This window comes from Loxodonta africana, chromosome 16 (assembly GCF_030014295.1).
Source record: "Loxodonta africana isolate mLoxAfr1 chromosome 16, mLoxAfr1.hap2, whole genome shotgun sequence".
Taxonomy (NCBI): Eukaryota; Metazoa; Chordata; class Mammalia; order Proboscidea; family Elephantidae; genus Loxodonta; species Loxodonta africana.
In genome coordinates, this window is record NC_087357.1 from 24,865,987 (window position 1) to 24,887,965 (window position 21,979).

At 38.5% G+C, this 21,979-nt stretch overlaps 1 protein-coding gene across 8 annotated transcripts in view; it reads right to left on the bottom strand.

The window, feature by feature from the left end:
- Nucleotides 1–509: 509 nt before the first annotated feature.
- The window catches only part of ADD3 (adducin 3), a 141,302-nt gene continuing 119,832 nt past the window's right edge, over nucleotides 510–21,979 (bottom strand). For 7 of the 8 annotated variants that reach the window (XM_023546744.2, XM_023546742.2, XM_023546743.2 and 4 more), the window contains 13 exons: nucleotides 20,955–21,093; nucleotides 16,608–16,759; nucleotides 15,565–15,645; nucleotides 14,261–14,410; nucleotides 13,647–13,790; nucleotides 13,436–13,534; nucleotides 12,113–12,295; nucleotides 11,300–11,557; nucleotides 9,465–9,584; nucleotides 8,968–9,054; nucleotides 5,046–5,169; nucleotides 3,374–3,469; nucleotides 510–2,757 (listed from right to left, as the gene is read on the bottom strand). In XM_023546744.2, coding sequence (XP_023402512.2) covers nucleotides 2,465–2,757; nucleotides 3,374–3,469; nucleotides 5,046–5,169; nucleotides 8,968–9,054; nucleotides 9,465–9,584; nucleotides 11,300–11,557; nucleotides 12,113–12,295; nucleotides 13,436–13,534; nucleotides 13,647–13,790; nucleotides 14,261–14,410; nucleotides 15,565–15,645; nucleotides 16,608–16,759; nucleotides 20,955–21,093 — 1,926 coding nt within the window. In that variant the 3' untranslated portion in view covers nucleotides 510–2,464. The remainder of the gene's footprint in view (nucleotides 2,758–3,373; nucleotides 3,470–5,045; nucleotides 5,170–8,967; nucleotides 9,055–9,464; nucleotides 9,585–11,299; nucleotides 11,558–12,112; nucleotides 12,296–13,435; nucleotides 13,535–13,646; nucleotides 13,791–14,260; nucleotides 14,411–15,564; nucleotides 15,646–16,607; nucleotides 16,760–20,954; nucleotides 21,094–21,979) is intronic. The other variant, XM_064269340.1, reaches the window with a different exon arrangement.

The window sequence follows — 21,979 nt, forward strand, 5'->3', positions numbered from 1 at the left end:
AGCTGGAAGGGAATTAAAAAAAAAAAAAAGTTACTGTGGTGGGATTGTGAATTATTCCCTATTCCTTCTGTTACCTTTTTTTGTTATATTGTTATTTGCACAAGAAACAAATAAAAACCAAAGTGGGGGATAATGTGTGAATTCAGCACACATTCTACAACATCGTCTATTCTTTCACATTGATAAATTTGAACAGAAAAACTGAGACAGAATCAGAATGGCAAGTCCTTAAAGACATTTAGAGCTCAGAGATGCTGTAAAGGTCCTCATTGCCTGTCAAGACAAAAAATGGGTCACTTGGGAAATATTTTCTCTACTATAGGCTGAAACAAGAAAATATTTATACAGTTCATTTTCAACTAATTTGAAAATAAGTTTATCAGGACATTCCTTATTCAGAAGCACTCATCTTACGTAGTCAAGGTTTCACCGAAGGATAAAACTCAGCATACCAGAGAGTAATCAGGCTAAGGAACCACCCCTGAATTGAAAGCTCCACATCAAATCCATCTATTTAAAATACTGTTTATTTGTGATTTAACATTAATTAGCATTACATCTAAGAGCAATATCAGATAACATTTAGACATTTTTCCACAGGACACAGAGGTTCATTGGCTCATTCTTTATGCCAAAGCAAGTAAATAGAGGCATTAGCAAAAGGTGCAAATAGTTCACTGTTGCGTTTAAAAAATATTTATGCACATTGCATTCATTTAGATATATATATATTTTAAAAAGTTATGGAAAAGCATAGTTCACAGGTTACTGCTTCTACATACGTTGTAATACAACATAAATGATGTAGAACATAAAAAAATAACAGAGTTAAGCAACTGAAAGTTTCCTCTAAGAGATTAAAACACTGATTCCAGTAGTCAGATCTAGAAGGACATTTCCAGGTTCCGTTTCAACTTGGCATTCATTATCATACTCACACAGCCCCAGAACACACTGTAATCAATGTCAGGTTTTTTTGCAAGCCAGCTTACCCTCTTGAAACATTTTGAATTATTTTTACCCACTAGCCACTTTGGATCACTGATTTTACACTGATCTGTGACATCACTTGGGAGAAAGGAGGGGAGGGACTATGTTAAGCCTAGGTTAAATCTATATTTACATTAGAAAAAGTTAACTGAAAAGATAAAAAGATTTGTAAAAATCAAAAAGCGGTAGTTTTCTCAGTGGTGGGATTGGACCCACTGATTTCTTCTAGTGCTGCCCTCTAAAGATATACACATTAGAAGGATGTGACCCTTTTAAAACTCAACTATGAACCAAGAAATACACTGATTTTGGCAAAGAAGCAGAATTTTAGAAATGTAGGACATGTTTCCAACAAATCACACTTCAAATCCCATAGTGAATACGAGTCATCATCAAACTAGAACCCTTCTGTTCATGTCCCATCTTTTGTTCCCTTAAAATTCTCACTTCCCCTCTCATTTTTTCCCTTGCATCTGGTTACCTTATGAGATTTTCTCCATGCATTAGCAATACTAAGAGAAAAATACATTGTAAGATTCAGATATGGATCCAGTTATACTTTTTATGAGCTCTAATCCCCTTTTGATAGCAATTCCCTGGATTCTTAAACTACACTTACATATGCTCAGTGCCTTGAATATGCTCTACTATTTAATGATTGGCTAATATGCTTATGACGCTTTTATACTGAGTGGTATACAAACATCTCAACATACAAAAATTGTTTTTGCTGGAGTTAAACTAAATAACTCATGTTATGTGTACAAAATCCCCTTTGTTGAAAAATAAGGGGCTTTCTAAACTAATAAAAAAGGAAGTTTTCAAAAATTATAGTTTACTAAAATGACCTTTTTTTTTTTTTTTTTGGCAAAGTTACTTCAGGCGAGAAATTTTATACAATGAGTAAAATTCCAAATGAATCTTTTCTTACTTTTTTAAAAAAATATTATGTGCCAGTGTATACTAATGCTATAGATTCTTGTCTTAGAAGCTCTTAAAGCATTCTGTTAATACCCATTACAACAATGGGGACCCACAAGGTACAGTCAAAAATCATGATATAAAAAAAGTTATAATCTGATTACCAAGTGAAGCAGTTGCTGAGAAATCAAAATTCTCTCGCTTGCTCACTGGTAATTTGTTTCCAACAGATATTATGGAGAAGGCCGAAAGTAATTCAGACAGATACCTGTTTCTGGTAAACTATAACAACACCTCGTGAGGGCAAAACTAATTAAAACAGCAATTTTTAAAAAATTCAAAGCCATTTCTGGATACATAAAATGAGAGATGAATTTGAAAGTTTTTTCATAATGTTTTTCTTTTAGTAAAACCTCTTTCCAGTTCTTAAAGTCCAGTTTGCTATATTCCCCCTCATCTGATCTACCACTGCATTTTAACAATCACCTTAAATGTGGTATTTAAATGTGCAACGTCACATGGTAATAATAATAATTAGAAAAAAAAACTTTACTTAGGCTTCAACTTTCTCCTTTTTTTTGTTCTTTTTCAGAAAAGAGGGAGTGCGGAATTTCTTCTTTTTCTTAGACGGTGACTTTGAAGGTGAGCCTTCAGGTGACAGGACTTCTTCAATTTTTTCCGGAGACTTAATGGTAATCTCGATGTTTTCTATGGTCGTGCTTGTAGTTAACCTACTCACTCGCTTTGCAAGCTCATTTTCAACATCATGCATACCATCCTGGCCATTCACTACCATGACCGGCACTTCCACGGAGATGAAGCTCTTGGAAAACAGCTCATGGTTTTCTACAAAATGGGATTTTTTTCCTTGTTATTTATATAGTTAGCATCTCTGCTTAATTTACAAAACTGAAACGTTTTAGCAATGTACTAAGGCATTATTTTAATTCCAATGAAGACAGACGTTATTTTAATAGACCATGGATTTATTAGCATGAAGCTAATTTTCACAAATGATGGAGGGGAACAAAGTTGTCAGATCAAAGGGTGCAAGCCAGGTAACTTCAGTTTGATTACATGACCGCTCCATTGTAAATTAAGTCAACATATATGAGGAAGACAATTTATATTTTTCTTTCATTTTAGGATCATTTGGCAACCGAAATATAAAAGATTTTATGCTTTTGATTGGAAGCTTTATGACAAATCGATTTTAATTCCACAAAATCTTCAGAACTGTGGGTTGGCCAAAGTCCAGATTAAGGTAAGTCTATACAAATGTTGAACAAAAGTAGCACCCTATTCAATAAAAATAAACACATAAAATGATTGGGAGATTTAAGTAAAATCCATGGCAAATTTACTTAGTCAAGTGTTCCGTTTCCTTACATGAAAACAAATGACAAAGGAGCAGACTCACACGACTAACTCAGTGAATGCTACGGGAAATTACATTGAATACCTTCTAATTTTTCAGGGACATTTTGCGGTGACTGAGTTTGAGAATGAATTTGTGAAACAGATGAAGCGTCATCTGAGAATACTTCCTCCTCAGTATCTGTTGGATAAGAGTTTAGTTAAAAGCCATGCAAAATAAAACATACAGAGAAGCCTAAGAGGTCAGGGAGGTTAGTGCGTACACCAAATGCCTGCATACACAGATGATGAACTCTTTAGCAATTAGCTGAGCATGCTAACAGTTACCTCAGACACCAATAATTATTCATTATGAGGATGTTAATGGGCTAAAATCTCTGGCAGCTAGGAGTAACTTTACATACAGGGTTAACAAAGGAAGCAGGGCTACTGGCGGCCCAGGCAAATAATACGTATGCATTTAGCTTTTGCTAGTACATTAGAAAACCAAAATATATTAAGCAGTGAGATAAAAAGACTTATAAGCCTCTCCAATGTTGCTACATTAATCAGGCAGGAAGCTGATTTTTTGAACACAGAATTTTTGAACAACATCCAATTAGCAATTTCTGTCAGAGCAATATTAGTGGGCTGTTTCAGAAAGTCATAATGAATGTGGGAGAATTTAAAAAGTTGTATATAAAAGATGATGATTCTAGGGTGCAATGTTTGTTACCTGGCATCTTTAGGCTTTCAAAAGATAGGAGATGAAAGAGGAACATTTCACAAAAGATAAAAAACAGAGAAAGCTGGCAACCGTATGTTACAATAAACAAACTCAGTCATACCACTTAAAGCATTTAGTGTAATCATATTAATGAGTCAAGATGACTCCCTCTTGTGACAATGGCACTAACGCACTAATAAAAACTGTTCCTTGGATGATCCTGCATATTACTAACATGGATAAAAATTCTTTACTGGCTTCCCTTTTGCCTTGGGTAGACATTTAAGAAGAAGCTTTTCAACTGTATGCTGTGGATGATGTATGTAAAGCAGGGGCTCTAACTCCAACCCCTCTCCCCGCCCCCGTCTCCTTCCCCAATGTGCATCACACACAGTTAAGTAGGTATTTTCCAGGTGGTTCATGAAATGTCTGGGGCTCTTCCAAAGACCCAAGATTGAGAACCCCTGCTATAAAGACTTTCTTATTCTAGAGAAAAAGAAAGTTAGTATTCAATAAGCTGGGATGTTTTCACTGACGTATCTTAAATAAAATCCTAACAAACTATTCATTAAAGGTTCTGAACTCAGAAACTCAATTTCACTAGAATGCCAAGTGCTTAAAGGAAGGTCTAGCAGTTTGCTTTACATTTTGATTTTGAAATTACAATATTGACACCTCAAGGACACCCAGGAATGAGATTTTATTAAGCGTTAAAGGCACACACTTGTAAATCTATAGTTATTCCAAAATAAGATGCTAAAAAAATGCCATCTACTATGAAATGTTTCAATCTATGAATGTATCTCTATCTATTTTGGCTAATACAGAAGACTTGGGTATAAAATAACTAGCCTTCAAACTACTTTCAAAGGAAAGAAAAAGTGTTCAGTGTCAACATCTCAGTTAAGGACTGGGAGAGAAGAAACAGAACAAGCGATTACAAAAGGAAAAAAAATTTCAACACTGGCTGCTTTCCTCAATCATCCAAATCAAGGTGTTCCCATTGTTAGGAGGTATGACTATGCTAGGTTTAAACTAAAAATTAACTAACCTTCCAGGCCTTGTTGTTTACGCTCGATTGTCTTCTTATACTCTTCAAGCTCTCCTTCTGTGAGATGGCTGAAGGGGTTGGGAGGGGCTGGCGGGGCATGATCATCATCTTCAAACTGCATGGTCTTGCAGAGAAAAAAGTTTATCTGTTACCAAGAGTTTGGTAACAAAAAAATGTCTGCCTATCCTTATCCATGTATCTATGTTCTTTGTGTGTGTATGTGTACATATACATATATAATACTTTATATATACCCCATATACACATATACACACACATATGCTCACACATAAATATATATATATCACAACAATCATAAGATACGATAAAGCAATGTGGTTTTTAAAAATACTCTTATCAAATTAACGCTCTTAGACTTTTGATCCAAAGGAATATAATTTCCAGCTATGTTTCCTTAAAAAGCCTATATAAGTCACTTTTTTTTTTTATTGTACTTTAGATGAAGGTTTACAGAACAAACTAGTTTCTCATCAGTCAGTACACACATTGTTCTATGACATAGTTTTAATAACCCTTTTTAAAAATATAGAAAACTAAGCCAAGTTCTACTAAGCATTATATAATTAAGAAATATCTTTAAAAAACCAAGAATTGCTCTATTTCAAAAAGTCTTTTGGTTAAGAGCTCGGCTGCTAATAAAAAGGTTGGCAGTTCGAATCTACCAGCCACTCCTTGGAAACCCTTTCGGGCAGTTCTACTCTGTCCTTTGGGTTTCTATGAGTCAGAATCGACTCAACGGCAACATGTTTTGTACAAAAAGCTCAGATAAAGGAAACTGTACCTGGGGAACTTTTTAAAATTTGCTATGAAAACAAACTTGTTGCTATTTTCTCCAGGAAAAGAATTACTGGGACTTTCAATTCAATTGGCAGATTGAACCCATGCATTATTTCTAATCCCTCCCAAAGCCCCACTAAAATAATAGCAAAGGGACAGCAAGAAAGATGGTATAAACATTTAAGGACAAAATTCAGTAATGAGAGTGGAGACAACAGAGGATGAAAAATGTTAATGCATTTTTGGAAGACGGAAAGCAGGTGGAAGAGTAGGAAGTAGAGCCAAAAAAGCTGAAGCTTAAGTCCTGTATAAAATCAAACCCACTGCTGTCATGCTGATTCCGACTCTCAGAGACCCCATAGGACAGAGAAGAACTGCCTCATAGGGTTTCCAAGGCTGTAAATCTTTACAGAAGCCACATCTTTCTCCCATGGAGCAGCTAGTGGGTTCGAATCACTGACCTTTTGGTTAACAGCAAACCCTTTAACTACTGCGCCACCAGGGCTCCCTGAGTCCTGCACAGAAGGATGCAAATGAGAAGGAGGATGCCTGTTTGCCTTGTACAGAGCCTGGTAAGGCTCAGAAACTGGAGACATCAGGTACCACTGAGGATGGTGGTCAGGGAAAAAGCTGCAACAGGGGCAAGCTGAAAGTCAGAAGAAGGAACAGACAGATTTCTAGTCCCCTTCCAACTCCACACTGCCAAGCATTTACCTATCTCCCACCCTTCGCAGAAGACTAAAGGTTTATTCTTTAGAAAAACTGATTAGGGGACACAAAACACAGATGAGGGCTCCTAGAACAATGGTGGGAGACTGGCAGGAGACTGGAAAATTCTTTTCTGGATAACTTAAATGGCCCCAGATAAAAAACTATAGATATTTACACCTGGGGATCCCCCAGAGAAACAGCCTAGTCCACATCCAGTCATTATACAGGGAAGCGCATCAATCCCCAAGCTCTGTACACACCCAGAGCTTCTGACCAGCCTTCACTTGCTCATTCTGAAATATAAACAGACTGCCACAAATTACCAGACATTTGAGGAAACCTCCAACATGGAAGACAGAGACCAAAACAATAAAGGAAAAAGGAACTCACAGAAACAGACAAGGAAGGATACTGAAAAAAATTTAAAGCTGATTCCCTTAGAAAGAGCAGAGAAAATATTGTATCCATGCGGCAAAGACCAAGATGTTATAAAAAGGGAACATTCAGAGAATAAAAAAAATTAATATCAAAATAAAAACTCCAATGAACTGGCTAGAAAATAAAGTCAAGAAAATCTCTTAGAAAGTAGGACAAAAAGACAAAGAGGTGAAAAACAGGAAAGAAAAAAGATCAGTGGCTAAGTCAAAGAGGTCTGACATCCAAACTAACAGGATATCCTAAAACAAACAAGAAAGAAATTGGAGGGTGAAAAACTACTGAAATAACGAAAAAAAAAAAAAAATTCCCAGATCTGAAAAGATATGACTTAGCAGATTAAAAGAAGTTGCTAAATGCTAAGAACAAGAGTTAAAAAGAGATCTCCAAAGCACACCACCATAAAATTTCAGAATAGCAGGGATGAAGAAAAGGTCTGAAAGAAAACAAAAACAAAACTGAGTCACATACAGAAGTACAAGGATCACAACGCCCTCCTACTTCTCAACAACAGCATGGAGTTAGAGGAAAACGGAGCAACGCTTTTCATATTCTGGGGGAAAATTATTTCCCAATTAGAATCCTACACCGCCTATGCACGTGTGGAGAAGGACATCATGCTTGGTAAAGTAGAAGGTCGGCGAAAAAGAATAAGACCCTCAGCGAGATGAACCGACAGAGTGGCTACAACCACCGGCTCAAGCATAACGACCCCGAGCACGGCGCTGGACTGGGCAGTGTTTTGTCCTGTTGTATACAGGGTCGCTATGAGCCAGAAGCGACTCAGTGGCACCTAAAAACATCAACAATGCACACCTGAGAGTAGGATAAAGACATTTTCAGACTGCTATCTCCTAGGTGTCTTTCTCAGGGAGTTATTAGAGGATGTGTTCCATTATAAAGGAGTAAATCAAGAAAGCAAAGACACGCACTACAGGAAACAGGATGCAGCACGGGCGAGAAGCACAGGAATGTTCAGGAGGAGCCTGTGCAGCTGGTCTGGAGAGCAACCAGTCCAGATTTGGACCAGAATGAGAGGGGCTGGAACTGAGAGATTACCTCTTACCTGTGACCCTATGGAAAATAGTAGTAAGAGGGACTTTATATTTCTATTGAATAGTTTGGGAAAAACTAGTAGTTGTTGTTAGGTACCCTCGAGTAGATTTTGACTCCTAGCAGCCCCATGTGACAGAGTAGAACTGCCTCATATAGTTTCCTAGGCGGTTATCCTTACGGGAGCAGATCTCCAGGTCTTTCTCCCAAGGGGCCACGGGGTGGGTTTGAAGCACCAGCCTTTCTTTCAGTTAGCAGCCGAGTGCGTGACTATTGTGCTACCAGGGGCAGGGACCCAAAATACCTATGCAATGAAAAAAGGAGATAGTCATTAACTCCCAAGTTGTAAAAGAGAGGACTTGTAATAATGCGATACCATCTGGCTCAGCAGTAAATGTTGAATAATATAAACACTGAAAGCTGATTTGATTAAAAAAACTGTGCTCTAACTTTACTGGGAGAATGGGGAGAAGGAAAAAGAGAAGCAGTGTGAACAGGCTAAATGCCTGTCTCCTGTAATAGGAAGTCACCACTATCTTTCACCAATACTTTACTCCCCCCACTGTCACATCTCTGAAATTGAGATTCATCTTATAACGGATGGCTTCCTACAAGTATAATTGGAAGTGTTTTCTCTCTTTTAGTTATGCATAAAATAATGGCACTTCTTATAATTCATGACATAGATCTGATCAAATACAGCAGAGATCTAAAATGGCTAAACCAAGAAAAATCAGAATAAAGGTGCTCTTGGATACTGGGAAGCCCCTGGGAATTGGAGAATTGGCATTTGAAAGTCTTGTGGACTATTTGACTTTTTAACTTGTGCTTATATTACTTTAGTAAAAACAAATATTTACATTAAAAAGTAAAGACATTACTGTGGCACACTAAAAACAAAGATCATACTGCTTCACACACTTACAGAAGGAGGCTTATCCACAACAATGCCAGCAAGCAACTGAGACTGTGGTCCTGCTGTTTTCAAGTCATACCGGTTTTGCTCCCGAATCTGAATTAAAAAAAAAATAATAATAACAAGGGCAACTAGGCAGATGGCCTTTATTTTTTCTTTTCCTCAAAGCTTACTATGTGATCATCTCACAGTAAGTCAAGAGTCTCTTCAATTCCCACTTCCACAAAGCCCTCTCTTACTGTCCTAACAACTCACATTAATCTCCTCCACTCTTGTAGGCATGTGATTTCCTATCATATTGTTAGAGAGCTACCCTTTTCACTAAATACCAGGGCATTTAAGGTAGAAATATGTTTAATACTTCTTCCCCGTGCCTAGCCTAACTCTGACTAGCAGAGTCAAATTCTTCTGTGTTCAGAATCATAAGTTTTGAATTCAATTGCCAGTGATTTAAACATAAACCAGCATAAAAATGTATCCCCTGGCCAGAGAAGATCATGTCTTACCTTATTTCTCTTTTCTAGTACCTCGTTTGGGTTTGTGTTTAAAGGAACAAACTGATTTGGATCTTCGATTTTGATAGGTGTGCCGCTACTCACTCTAGAAGAGTCCTCTGCTTTCATCCACTAAAGAAAAAAAAAATATTCTAGAATGAAGCTCTGTGTTAAGAAAACAAAGTAAGTGCTCCACAGCTGTTTACTGACTCATGGTGGGGGGTGTGGGGCAGGCATACATTGCCATTCTTCAACAAACTTCAATAAGCAGTATCTTAGTCAATTAGTCTATATTTCACACTAGTTAGAAATAGACTCACAATCAACATCCACTTTAAAAAATGTCATAACTATTCACATGAATACTCAATTAAACTGCTAATTAAACTTTATCCTCTTGGCATTTTTTAATATGATACTGAAAATATTTCAAATACAGACACAGAGCATGATCCCCCACTAACTCCCGTTCAGAGTTCTGTCTCCTGCACTGAAGCTTCATCAATTGATGATGACCAAGGAGCCACAGAAGAGTACTCAAGAAATCTAAGATTTGGTTTTCCAAACTTCACTTTTCATTTTAGGCTGACAGAAAAGGTCACGCTCCCATACTACACTTTAGAAAAAGAACAATCTGGTAGTATATAGTATCATGGAAACCCTGGTGGCGTAGTGGTTAAGTGCAATGGCTGCTAACCAAAGGGTCGGCAGTTCGAATCCGCCAGGCGCTCCTTGGTAACTCTATGGGGCAGTTCTACTCTGTCCTATGGGGTTGCTATAAGTCGGAATAGACTCAACAGCAATGGGTTTGGTTTTTTTTTTGATATAGTATTATAGAGTGACAAAGTTGGAATGGCCTTATATAATTCTTGTCATTTGCCCCACATCATAACCCTTAAAAAAGGCTAGCATTCATCAAGATTATGATGGATTCCCACTAAGCTCTGTCAATAAACTTAATTCAGAGAAGCTTATGAGTTTAATTTAGGATGTTCCTTGCCTGGGAGACAAGAATTCTTCACGACTAGGAAGAAAACACTTTGATGCCTAGGCATTTATTTCCATATTGAATGTTATTGATTTGTATGACAGTATAAATTAATGTTGAGTATCTGAAAGATATTTGGTGATAAGCACCCCAAAACCAAATCAAACCAAACCTGAAGCAAAATGCTGAAAAAGATGAGACAATCCATTTCTCCACCTACAAGGTCTCGCCATGGGCAGTAATTCATACAACTTGCGCACTATTAGGTGTTGATAACTTTTATAGTTCTAACTAAGTGGCACAATATAAACCATAAAGCAGTATCATAAACAAAGAAACAGAAGTCACTGCAGTCAAGTTGATTTCCTCCTCATAGCAACGCTACAGGACAGAGTAGAATTGCCCCAAAGGGTTTCCTGGGAGCAGCTGGTGGATTCAAACTGCTGACTTTTTGGTTAGCAGCCAACTGCTTAACCACTGTGCCACCAGGGCCCCTTTAATTAAGTGGCACTATATAAACTACAATGCAGTATCATATAGTGGGTAAAAACTGGGCTCCATTCAGAGTTAGACTGCCTGCATTCAAATCCTGACTTCACCATTGAAACGTGATTAGTTAAGCCCCTCTGCCTCAGTTTTCTCATAATGTAAAATGGGGGAGAAACAGGCATCCACTTCATAGAATTAGATTAGATAATTCATGTATAGCACTTAGAACATAACAAATTTAATACCTAATAATTGATAGTGACATTATTATTAATATTGTACTTCTCCAATTTTTGACACAGAACATTCAATTCATGAGTAACCAGACAGAATATTTAGTAGAAGCAAACTACATAAAAAAGTGGCCTACTGTGATTTTGGTCCTGGGGCTGGTTTCCCCATTCCGAGACTCCTCAGGCACATTCACTTTCATGTATGTATTTGGTGAGTTCAGCCATCTTGTCTTTTCACGCTGCTGTCTCTGTGCCATGTATTTGAGAGGAGAGAGTGGCACTGTATCGTCTTCAAAAGAAAAGGCAGTCACAGTTGCTGGGATTTCCACATCGCTCTTGTGCCTAGGCTTCTCTCGAATGAGAGGATGCCTGTAGGCGTAGCCTGTTCTATATCCCTAAGAGAAGGAAAATTCACATTTGAATTAATTAAACCTGTACCAAGAGATCATTTGGATTTTAATTCTCTAAACAAATGATTCAAGACTCCTTTGTTAAAAAACAAATAAGGGGGAAAAAACCTTTTGAGCCCCACATAACCTCCATGTAACACCAGGGTTGAAATGAAGCAAATTTCAATTTCTGGTTAAAAAGGATTCAAGCTGACACAGCCATTTCCACTCATACAACTGTTCCTGACAAAGGTAATTACAAAACCGCTGACCAGAAACATTTTTCTACCTATAAAATGGCTTTCTGGGAACCAAATCTCAGGCCTCATTCAAGTCTGTTCCTGACACCTCATGAAAGAGGACAAAGTCTAAGATAAGATGACCTTAGAATGTTCCACTTTGTGATTCTTAAAACTTGGTTAAATAACACTGGAATGCCTTCCTAATGGCAAATTCTGTTCCTGGAGTGATAAGGAGCATATCCCAAAACCAAGGAAAGATGAGAGCTTCTCTAAAATCTGAAGACATGAAATTCAGGTTTATGTTCAACTTTTCACCTACCAAATTGTCCAAAGTCCTCATCAGCCCTTCAAACTCGACCTCGCCGACCTTCCATTTTTGATGAGAACCCATATTCACACCTCCTCCTCCAGACGCTGCTACTATGTGAGTGAACGCTTTATACTTTTGAAGATCCAGCACAAGCAGATTGTCTACTCCCCCTGCCCCTGCTAACGCACGCACCTGCAATGAGCGATAAGATACACAGAGGCACAAGACTGTAAGGCCATAATGAGTATTTTACTTTCAAAAAGGCACAATTTCAATTCTGCAAAAATCCTTAATGCTTGTTCAGGCTGCTAATGACAAAGAAAAGGCCACACACTCTTATGAAAGAAGTATCTTTTCCAACTATCCGAAAAAGATGCCTTTCAGGTCTCTGATTCTCGTCAACGGAAAGCAGATTTCTAGTCATACCATTTAAAATATTTCAAGAAACTGAACTCTCTTGCCTGTTACAATAACGAGACTGTAGAATCATCGGGAATTGCGTAACTTCATGAAATTTCTGACACTGCTTTTATGCTTTTATAAAAGTGGCTGCATCTGGTCCTTGATAGTTGCAGGATGCCTTTGTTTCTCCTCTTTCTGCAGCTTATTAGCCCCACCACCAGAGGGTGAGAACAGAGAGATGTGCAACTGTACTATCTTAGTCCTTTCATGCCCAAGGTACATACAGTGACTATGAACTTTTTCAGCCTCTCGGGTTTATTGGGAGGCTGCAGTACCATTGACAGTGCGTGCTTCAACAAAGTAGGGCCTTTACGACTGTTTGAGACTGAAGAAATGGGTGCGTACTGCAAATTACTGTTTTTACTGGGTATTGTATGAAGCATCTGAATTTTTGGTAGAAAAAACTGAAATTCTGAAAATTTTTATTTGTTATATGTATGTACCAACAGATCCTGCTGGGGACTCAGGTATAACTAGTGGTACTTCAAATGTACCACTAAACACTTAGGGTAGGTAGGCTTGTGGCAGGGGACAAGAAAAAAAATCCATACTACATACCAAAAGTTCAGATACACTCAATGATTCAGGATGTTTCCATTAATGAAAACACACGGTATCAACAAAAAATTGAAAGCAGAAAATAATTGGGTAAGGATTGTGGGAAAAATTGTTTCTGAGGCACTTAGGTGTGTAGGTCCGTGACTTTCATTTTTCCTTCCTCCTATTCTCAAGAGATAATTGTGTTGACCTTTTTTACTTAAGTAGAGAACTTCTCTTAAGAAACAAAACAAAAAGCTTCAGAAATAAGTAAAAACAAAACCCAACTAGGCAAGCAAATAAAAAAGCAATTAAAAAAATTTTTTTTCCTACCTGAATCTCACAGGCTATTTGCACATTAAAAATATAATGAAAAGCCTCCTCAACTGTTTCTCCAAGTGCTACCACACCATGATTCCTGAGTACCAGCACCTAAAATAGAATCCCAAAGCAATCACTTTAAATAACTGTCATAGCTCACACCATTTTCATCAACAGCAGCAGCAACGAAAATACCTCCTGAGATAGAAACTCTACTACATACCTTACAACTTGGCCCCAGAACTTTCTGCAGTTGAATTCTTTCCTCCTGTTCATCAAGTGACCCTTGGTAGTCATAATAAGCGACATCTCCCAGGATCAGGGACTCTTGAGAAATTGGAAGGATCCCACACTTCATGGAGGATACCTATTTGAATGGGTTCATATCAACATGACCCATTTACTTACTAAGCAGACATTCACAGGGACCTGATTTTTTAGTCCACCCAGGAAGCACTGGCCCATTCATTGTGTTCACCACTCCAGCCCATCCTCCTACTTTGGTTCTGGGGCAGGGGGCGGGGAGGACTTAGGAGATACAATCCAATTTAAATGCTGTGTCAAATATTATGAAAGAGTCCAGTGGACTCAGTGATCCAATTACTAAACTGATTAGTTCAAAAATTCAAATACCACCTTTCTAGTTGTTTCCTAGAATGGTAGCATTTGGTTCAAAGGGGCTTTTGCTTTCTGAGTATACAGAGGATTAGTATTTCAAATATGATTTTGAATGGCAGGGTCTGATGGAATGCAGACACAAAAGCATCATGTCAGGAAAGCTATGAAAATAATACATTTCCCAGAGTTGTTGTTGGTTTTAGCCCCCCACTGACTTACAGCTGCTGTTGCATGGGTATGGATGTGTATCACACACTTAACATCAGGACGTGTGGAATAGATTGCAGCATGGGGACTGAATCCTGTATGGTCAATTTTCAAATTAGTACTTCCCTGGTCAACCACTTCTCCTATTATATTTACTTTAACCTGGAAAAATCAGAAAGACGTATTTAATTGGTACACATGTACTGAAGTTTGCCTACACTCCACAAGCTAAACCAAAAGTCTGCAAACTTTTGCTATAAAAGGCCAGATAGAAAATAGGCTTTTGTGAGCCTCTGTTGAACTATGTAGCTCTGCCACTGTAGCACAAAAGCAGCCATAAACAACAGGTAAAAGAATGGGTGTGGCTGTGTTCCCATAAAGCTTTATTTACAAAAACAGATAGTCTGGAACAGAACTTAGAATTAACAAGAGGCACCCTTCCTAAGAAACTTCACTGGAGGTCTGGACAACTCAAGCATTTACGGATTGGCTAGCAATCTTCCATTTGGTAATACCTCAGTACCCAGGATCAACATAGCAACTGCTGTTCTAGAGCAGGAAACCCTGGTGGTGTAGTGGTTAAGTGTTACGGCTGCCAACAAAAGGTCAGCAGTTTGAATCTGCCAGGTGCTCCTTAGAAACTCTATGGGGCAGTTCTACTCTGCCCTGTAGGGTCGCTATGAGTTGGAATCGGCTTGACAGCAGCGGGTTTTGGTTCTAGGGCACGGCTAGCAGTATAATCATGGAAAAGATAAAAAATGCTAGGCCATACCCTATACTTACAACAACTAAACTTTGTTTAAATCTACCTACAAAACACGTATTTTTTCCCAGTTGCCTTCAAGCTGATTTTGACTCATGGCGACGCCATGTATTTCAGGGTAGAACTGTGCTCCATGAATCTGCAATGGCTGTAATATTTTGGAAGTAGATTGCCAGGCCTTTTTTCTGAGGTGCCTCTGGATGGGTTCGAACCAACCTTTTGGTTAGTAGTGAAGCGCAACCCAGGGACTCCTATAAAGCACACATAGATTTTGCATTCTTAAAAAAAAAAAATTCCAGAGTATACAGGGTGGAAAAAATTTCAGAGGGTTCCCTTTAAAATCTGGATAGGTTAACCAATAAGACCAAATCATTTATCAGTTTCTTCAATTACGGTGTTTCTTGAACCCTTAAAACTTTTCTTATAAATAAACATCTTTCCAAACCCTCTCCTGTTCATGTTTCTTCATATCTTTTCTTGTTCTGGCCTATGCTAAAAGCTGTCAAAAACACAAGGGAGTTCAGAAGCAGTAACACAGGAATGAAACTTATACCAAGTTGGAGGCTGTGGCTTCAGAAAAAGATAGGCCTCTGGGAAGTATTATAATATGGTCTTGCTCTTTACTTATTCTCACCTGGAATAAAGAAAAAATATTAAGGAATTACTCTGAGGTGTTCATCTTTTGTAGAGTAGACATGACTAGGAATGTCACACATTAACAATAAATAATTGTAAGAGATCTGGGAAAAAAACAAAAATTTAAGACGTGCAATATGAAACTTTCCTTGAAAGTTTTTCTTTCCTCAATGCTCAGGTACTTTCTAAAAGAATTCTGACATTAGTTTCTCATTCACTGGACTGGCCTAAAGTGTTATTTTGGGCTTCTGGAAAAGCTTAGTCCCAGCTACGTTCATGAGAAGAGTGTCAGTATTATTCAGCCCAATGTGGGAATGCCTATGACCCTGATTTACAACATGGAAATTAGGCAAAATGGACAAAGGAAAGAGAAGAGAGTTTCTTCCTAGGACAAGAATTATGGTGGAGATGAAAAGGGGAACGACTAAGGAGTAGCTGGGGGAAATGAAAAAAGGCTGTTGGTAGACTGCACCACACATTTATGCCAGTTCCACCACACAATATTCTAATATTTTGTTGCCAAATACTGTCTTACTTCCAAATGTGGCAAAATGAAAATAAGATCAAGACAATTGGGAAAACCGTATTAAAAAAATAAAAACCAGGGGCAAACTTGCCTCACTCCTATTTTCCTTTCCCCCAATTCTTTTAAATGCCACTGAATCGTGGGCATAATTAACATGGAAAGGGAAAAACTTGCCATCAGGATTTATCCCCGGATACGTTCTATTAACTGGTCTGAACTGAAGGAACAATGCAGATGACAAATGGAGAAGAAAGTTGGGATGATTGTAGATAATCCCTTGGAGATGAGGTTTAAATCAGTATTAGATTGTGATCCAGCATTCTAGGTTCAGAGAATGAAGTCTGAAAACGGAATTCCCCACAACAAGGTGAGAAGGATACAGTTACTGTCTACTTGGGATTTTTAAAAAAGGCAGTGAAAACTAAAGAACTCACTGAGATATATGTATTTGCCAGATGTGCCCATCCGAACAAGTCTGCAAGTCTGTAGAGGCTCGCAAGCTTACAACGAGTAAGCTTTTCCCCCTTCACATATGAGGATGCATCTGCACCAGGAAGATCATTGATAGGTGTGACCATGCCAAGACCTAAAAGGGGAAATTGCGGACAGAGATTCAAGTTGAGCCAATGCCTTACCTGGAAATGAGTTCACACATCCTACAGGAAGAAACCCGAACCTGAGAGCATCTCAGCCTTGTAAATAATCTGAAATTTACCAGTCTACACAATGTTTAGTTAGCACATCCTCCTTCAGAGAAGTACACTGTGAGTAAAAATATCAGCTATCTTTTCTACTTGCTTGGTAAAGGCTGTTATTCATCTAGTGCTTGTTAGGGAGTAACTATATCAAAGGCTCACATCATTGGGGAAAAATTGTTACATGATACCAAGGGTGAAAAGTGTTATTAAATACTAAGGTTACTGCTAATTTTATGATGAAAAGAACTCTGGAAAATGACTTTTCTAATATCTCGACTTTTATTCAAATGTTAAAAAACATTAAGATGAAAAAGAATGCATTGAAACAGTAGTCTGGCTTCTGCCTCCATCATGCACCAAAAACTAGTCTTAACCCACTGTCACTGCTCTAATGACCCAGTCGCCCAGTTCAGCTTTCGCCTGCTCAGGCTTCATTCTCCTTGACCTCTTTGAAAGCCAGACACTATTTAGTACTGCCTTCCAGGGCCACATGATACTATCTTGAGATTTTTTGTTCCCTTTCCACTTGATCTTCTTTCTGCTTCTACGCATTCTCTTCCCCCTTCTTTCCCTAGCTGTGGCTCTTTTCCCAAAGCTCAGTCTTTCGCTATGTACTTTTCATTTTATTTTCCCCATGAAAACACCATATACTGTTAAGACTCCAGTTGTGATTTCTACGCAGATAGATACTTCATCATCATCACTGACCAGGCCCCTCCTCCCCATTCTTCAGGTTGTTTCTCATGGCCAGCAAAACAATAACATAAAAATTAAAAGTCTAAATGTGATTTTATCTTATTTTCCCTGATTTTTCTTCTCTCTCTCCTTACTGTTCTAATATTGAAGGTATTCCAATTCCTGTGGGCTCGAACATTAAGTAACCTCCATCTCTTAGCCTTTTCTGGGCTACCATATGTAATTTACCATGAGGTTTCATCACTAACTTCTTCACAAAGCCAAACACCAACAAACAAAAAACCAAGCACACCAGGCGCCAGTGAGTTGATTTCAACTTATGGTGACCCCATGGTGACATGAGGTTGCCACGTTTTTTCTTCATAAGGGTCTTCTATTTCCATGTTAAAATTTAGGCCCTTACCTCACATGCAAAATCCTACAATAAGCCTTCTCATTCTTCTGTGTCCCTCTAGTGCCTCTCTTTGCAAATCCATTCTGCATGAAGCCATCAGATCAAGTTTCCTAAAGCACTACTTTTAACCTCTTAGTTTTGCAGGAACCGCAAACTCAGATGCCCACAGGGGCCAGGAAGGTAGTGTAAACGCATAACCCAGGCCAGGTGCAGCCTATGGGCAACTGGAGCACATAGCCCTAGTCTGACCGGGCAGGCAGGCACCACTCAGTTCCAATTAGCTGTTTTCATGTAAGAATACGTGTCTCATGCTATCCGAACTTTTTAAGAGAAGCCCCAAGTCAACATTTAAGTGTGAGATCTTCAAATTTTGAAATGTTGCAAACTAATTCAAATAGTTTTAACAATATGTAAGCCACACAAAATGATATAATTTCTGACAAAATTTCAGAGTCAGCCATTAAGCTGTCTCCTCTTAACCTCCCTACCTTTCCAACTATAACTCCCATATCTCACGAGGCAACACAAGTACTGCAGCAGACAAACTGGTCGATTTCTACTCCCTGACCTCTGAATACTGGGACATGGCTTTCCTGCCTGCCATGCCTTGTACATTCCAGGCAGCCAGCCAGCACCCCCTGCCACTCCCCTTTCCTCCTTTATATCTAGGGCACTCACAAGATAGATGCTTTTATTATTTCTGTCTTCCCTAACTAGTCTTCCTCTTCCAACTTTTGATATTTTCTCTTTGCACTCTTTTTCTTCTCTGCCTATTCCCTCTTGAATGACTGTTTAACTTCCACAGCTTTGAGTAATACTTCTCTGTGTCTATCTGCCAAGACTGTCTCCTAAGCTCTCTAATTTTCAACTGCTGCAGTGTCTTGGCAACTTAAATTGAGCATGCCTAAAACTGAATTCCCCACTTTCTCAAACCAAGCTAGATTCCACTCTGGACTTTGCTATTTCTGTTGGCTATACTATGAAATCTCCCAGTTTATTCGTTACATAGAAACTAAACTGGTCTTTCTATAGATCATTCCCCATCAAAGAGAATAAAACGGCTCCCATCAAAGATAGAATAAAATCCAAACTTCCAACCGTGGCTCTGAAGCACTACATGATTTGGCCCTTGCCTGTGTTTCTGACCTCACTTTGCTCCACTCATCCCCTTAAAAACCATGTTCCACACCACTGTTGTTGTTGTTAGTCGATTTTGACAAGACTCCATGTGACAGAGGGGACCTGCCCCAAAGGGTTTTCTAGGCTGTGATCTTTCTGGAAGCTGATCACCAGGACTTTCTCCTGCTTCAGACCATTATCTTTTTTTGTTCCTTGAAGAGGTGAAACTCATTCCTACCTTATGGCTCTTGTGCTAGCTGTTTCCTCTACTTGGAATGCCATCTCCGTATGGTTGGCTCCTTCTTGCCATTCAGATTTCAGTTTAAATGTCAACCCCAAAGAGAAGCTTTCTCTGATCACAATTTGAAGTAGCCACCTAGTTGCTCTATCACATCACAGTATTTTAATTCTCTGTACAGCACTTCCCTTATCTGATCATTTTATTTACTTAATCTATATTCTATCTCCATGAGAACAAAAATTTTGTCTGTCTTGCTTATCCTTGTCCCTAAAAAGGTGCTTGGTACATAACAGATGCTCAGTGTTATAGAGAGAACGAACCAAACTAGCTCAATCTTTGAATTTTCTTGTTTTTTCTGATAGAATCATCATTACCCCAAGCTAGAAAACTCAGTCATTTGGGACTCATCTCTTTCCCTTCCCCACCACATCACCATATCCAACCTGCTGTGAAGTCTTTTCCACTCTTGGCTATGCCTTTCTCATTGGTCTCTTCCTTTTTATACCCAAAACCAACACTCTAGTTCGTTCACACATTTGTACCTCAGGTGGAGACTCTTTCAACAGATTCCTTAACTGGTCTTTCTAACTTCAGTCTCTTTGCCTTCTTCCCTAGAACTCATTCAAGTTATCACTTATCAATTCTTTCTTCACAAGATTTTTCCCCTGTCCATACTGGTATAGCCCTCCTTGGTCCAGCAGTGAAAGCCTTCTTTAATCAGACCCAACTTCTCTCCCTAGGTTTTTACCCCAGGACTCTCATTGATGTACCAACATATTGGCCCACTTAGAGTTCTACACACACTCACCTTGCATATTCCCACCCCACCATCATGTCTCTTTTTATACAATTCCCCTTATTTGAAAAGTACTTTAATTCATTGGCATTCAACTTAAATCTTTAATAAAACGGAAAGGAAAGGAAGAGGTATTGCCCTCATTCCTTGAATCTGATATGAAGCAGTCCCTGACAGCATCATCTGGCATGAACTCCTCTGATACTTTGTGTACCTGCCCCTTTATTGCAGCAATTGCTGTATGTATCTCAGTGCTGAGATGTAAAGTACTTGAGTTCAATGCCTTCATGATTTTTGGTATCCTTACAGTGTTCAGCTCACCAAACTGGTGCTCTCACTAAAGATCTGTTGAATGAATAAAATGTCCTAACCTCTCTTTTATATCAAGTTCTAAATATTCTATCCTTTTAAAGCCTGGTTAGTTCAGGCCTCTCTCCTTGCATGAAGTTTTCTCAGTCCACTTTAGTCAGTAATCAATTCCTCCTCTGAGCTCACAGCATGGTGACTTATAAAAGGTCATTAAATCATTTCTTACAAACTGCTTTGTAATTTTTTCTTCTACAGTTATCTTGTAGTTCTAATCTTTTGTGCATTTATGGTATATCTCCCCAACTAAAATACATATTTATCTAGGGCAGGGACTATGTCTCGTTTTATACTACTTTATAATCCTTAGTCTAGTAAATGCCTAGTTGACTTGAAAAAGAGATTCTTTCTAAGGATTAGATGTTATATATGTAAGGCCTGAACCTGAGCAGAATATGCTGCTAGAGATACACAGTGTTCCAAAGAAAAGATAACGCTATAATTTTTCCAAAGTCTCCAACACTGACATACTGAGGGGAGATGAAGTAAAGCCCGAGAAGGAATTGGCCATGATGTAATCTGCAATCTGCTGTAATGCTAGTAATCCAGCTGGGTTGTGACCTTTCTTCATCTGTTCTTGAATAAGGCATTCCAGGTCTTCCCGAAAGGCCTGTAACACAAAAGTAACCACTGAGCACATACATCCACTTGGAGCGAAACAACACAAACTCGACTTGCTCTGATATACTCAATCTTTCCCTCATCCCTCTTTTGAAAAGCTTTCATCTATACCATCTAAAAACAAATATAAGACACAAAATAATATTAGAGCACTAGAAGAAACACCAAAAAGCTTGCTTTTAGGGGAAGGAAAAAAGCAGGCATTCTTCATCTCAAAGAAAGTGAAATATTTTAACATCCACATCAGACATGTACAGATAAAGCAACTCTGTTATTAATGGACAATTTAGAGCACCAATGCTCTGATGCAAAAAGAGACCGATTCCTTGCTTAGCAGCCTCACCATCGAAGTTAAGACAGAGTCCCTGTATGAATGGGGCAACTCCCTAAATGGGTTACTCTCATTTGTAAACCCACAGTAAAAAGTTTCATTAAGATAACGTTAAATCATGGTTCCCATTTTATGACCCATGGCAATTACTTAGTGCCATAAACTCTGAAAGCAAGCTAGTAAGAAAAGTAGAGGGCTGATTACTTTCCTTCTGCAACACTGTGCTAAAGAAATGACTTTGCTTCAACTTTGAGTTCCAGATGTTCCCAGTCTGGAGTTCTGCTGTATATTTTCTTGTCTTTTTTTGGCATGGGGATGGGTATGTGACAGAAAGAGAATGAAAGTCTCATTTGGAAATAGTGTTTATATAAATCAAAATCCTGGACATTATGAGAAATTCTCTATTCCGGTAACCCTTGAGTCACTAATATGATTCATCATCTGAATCCTCTCCCAATCCTTCACATCTTCCCATCCCACCCAATACTTATTAAATTTATCATTTGTTCTTTTGCTCATGTCTATTTCATTAACTTTAAACACA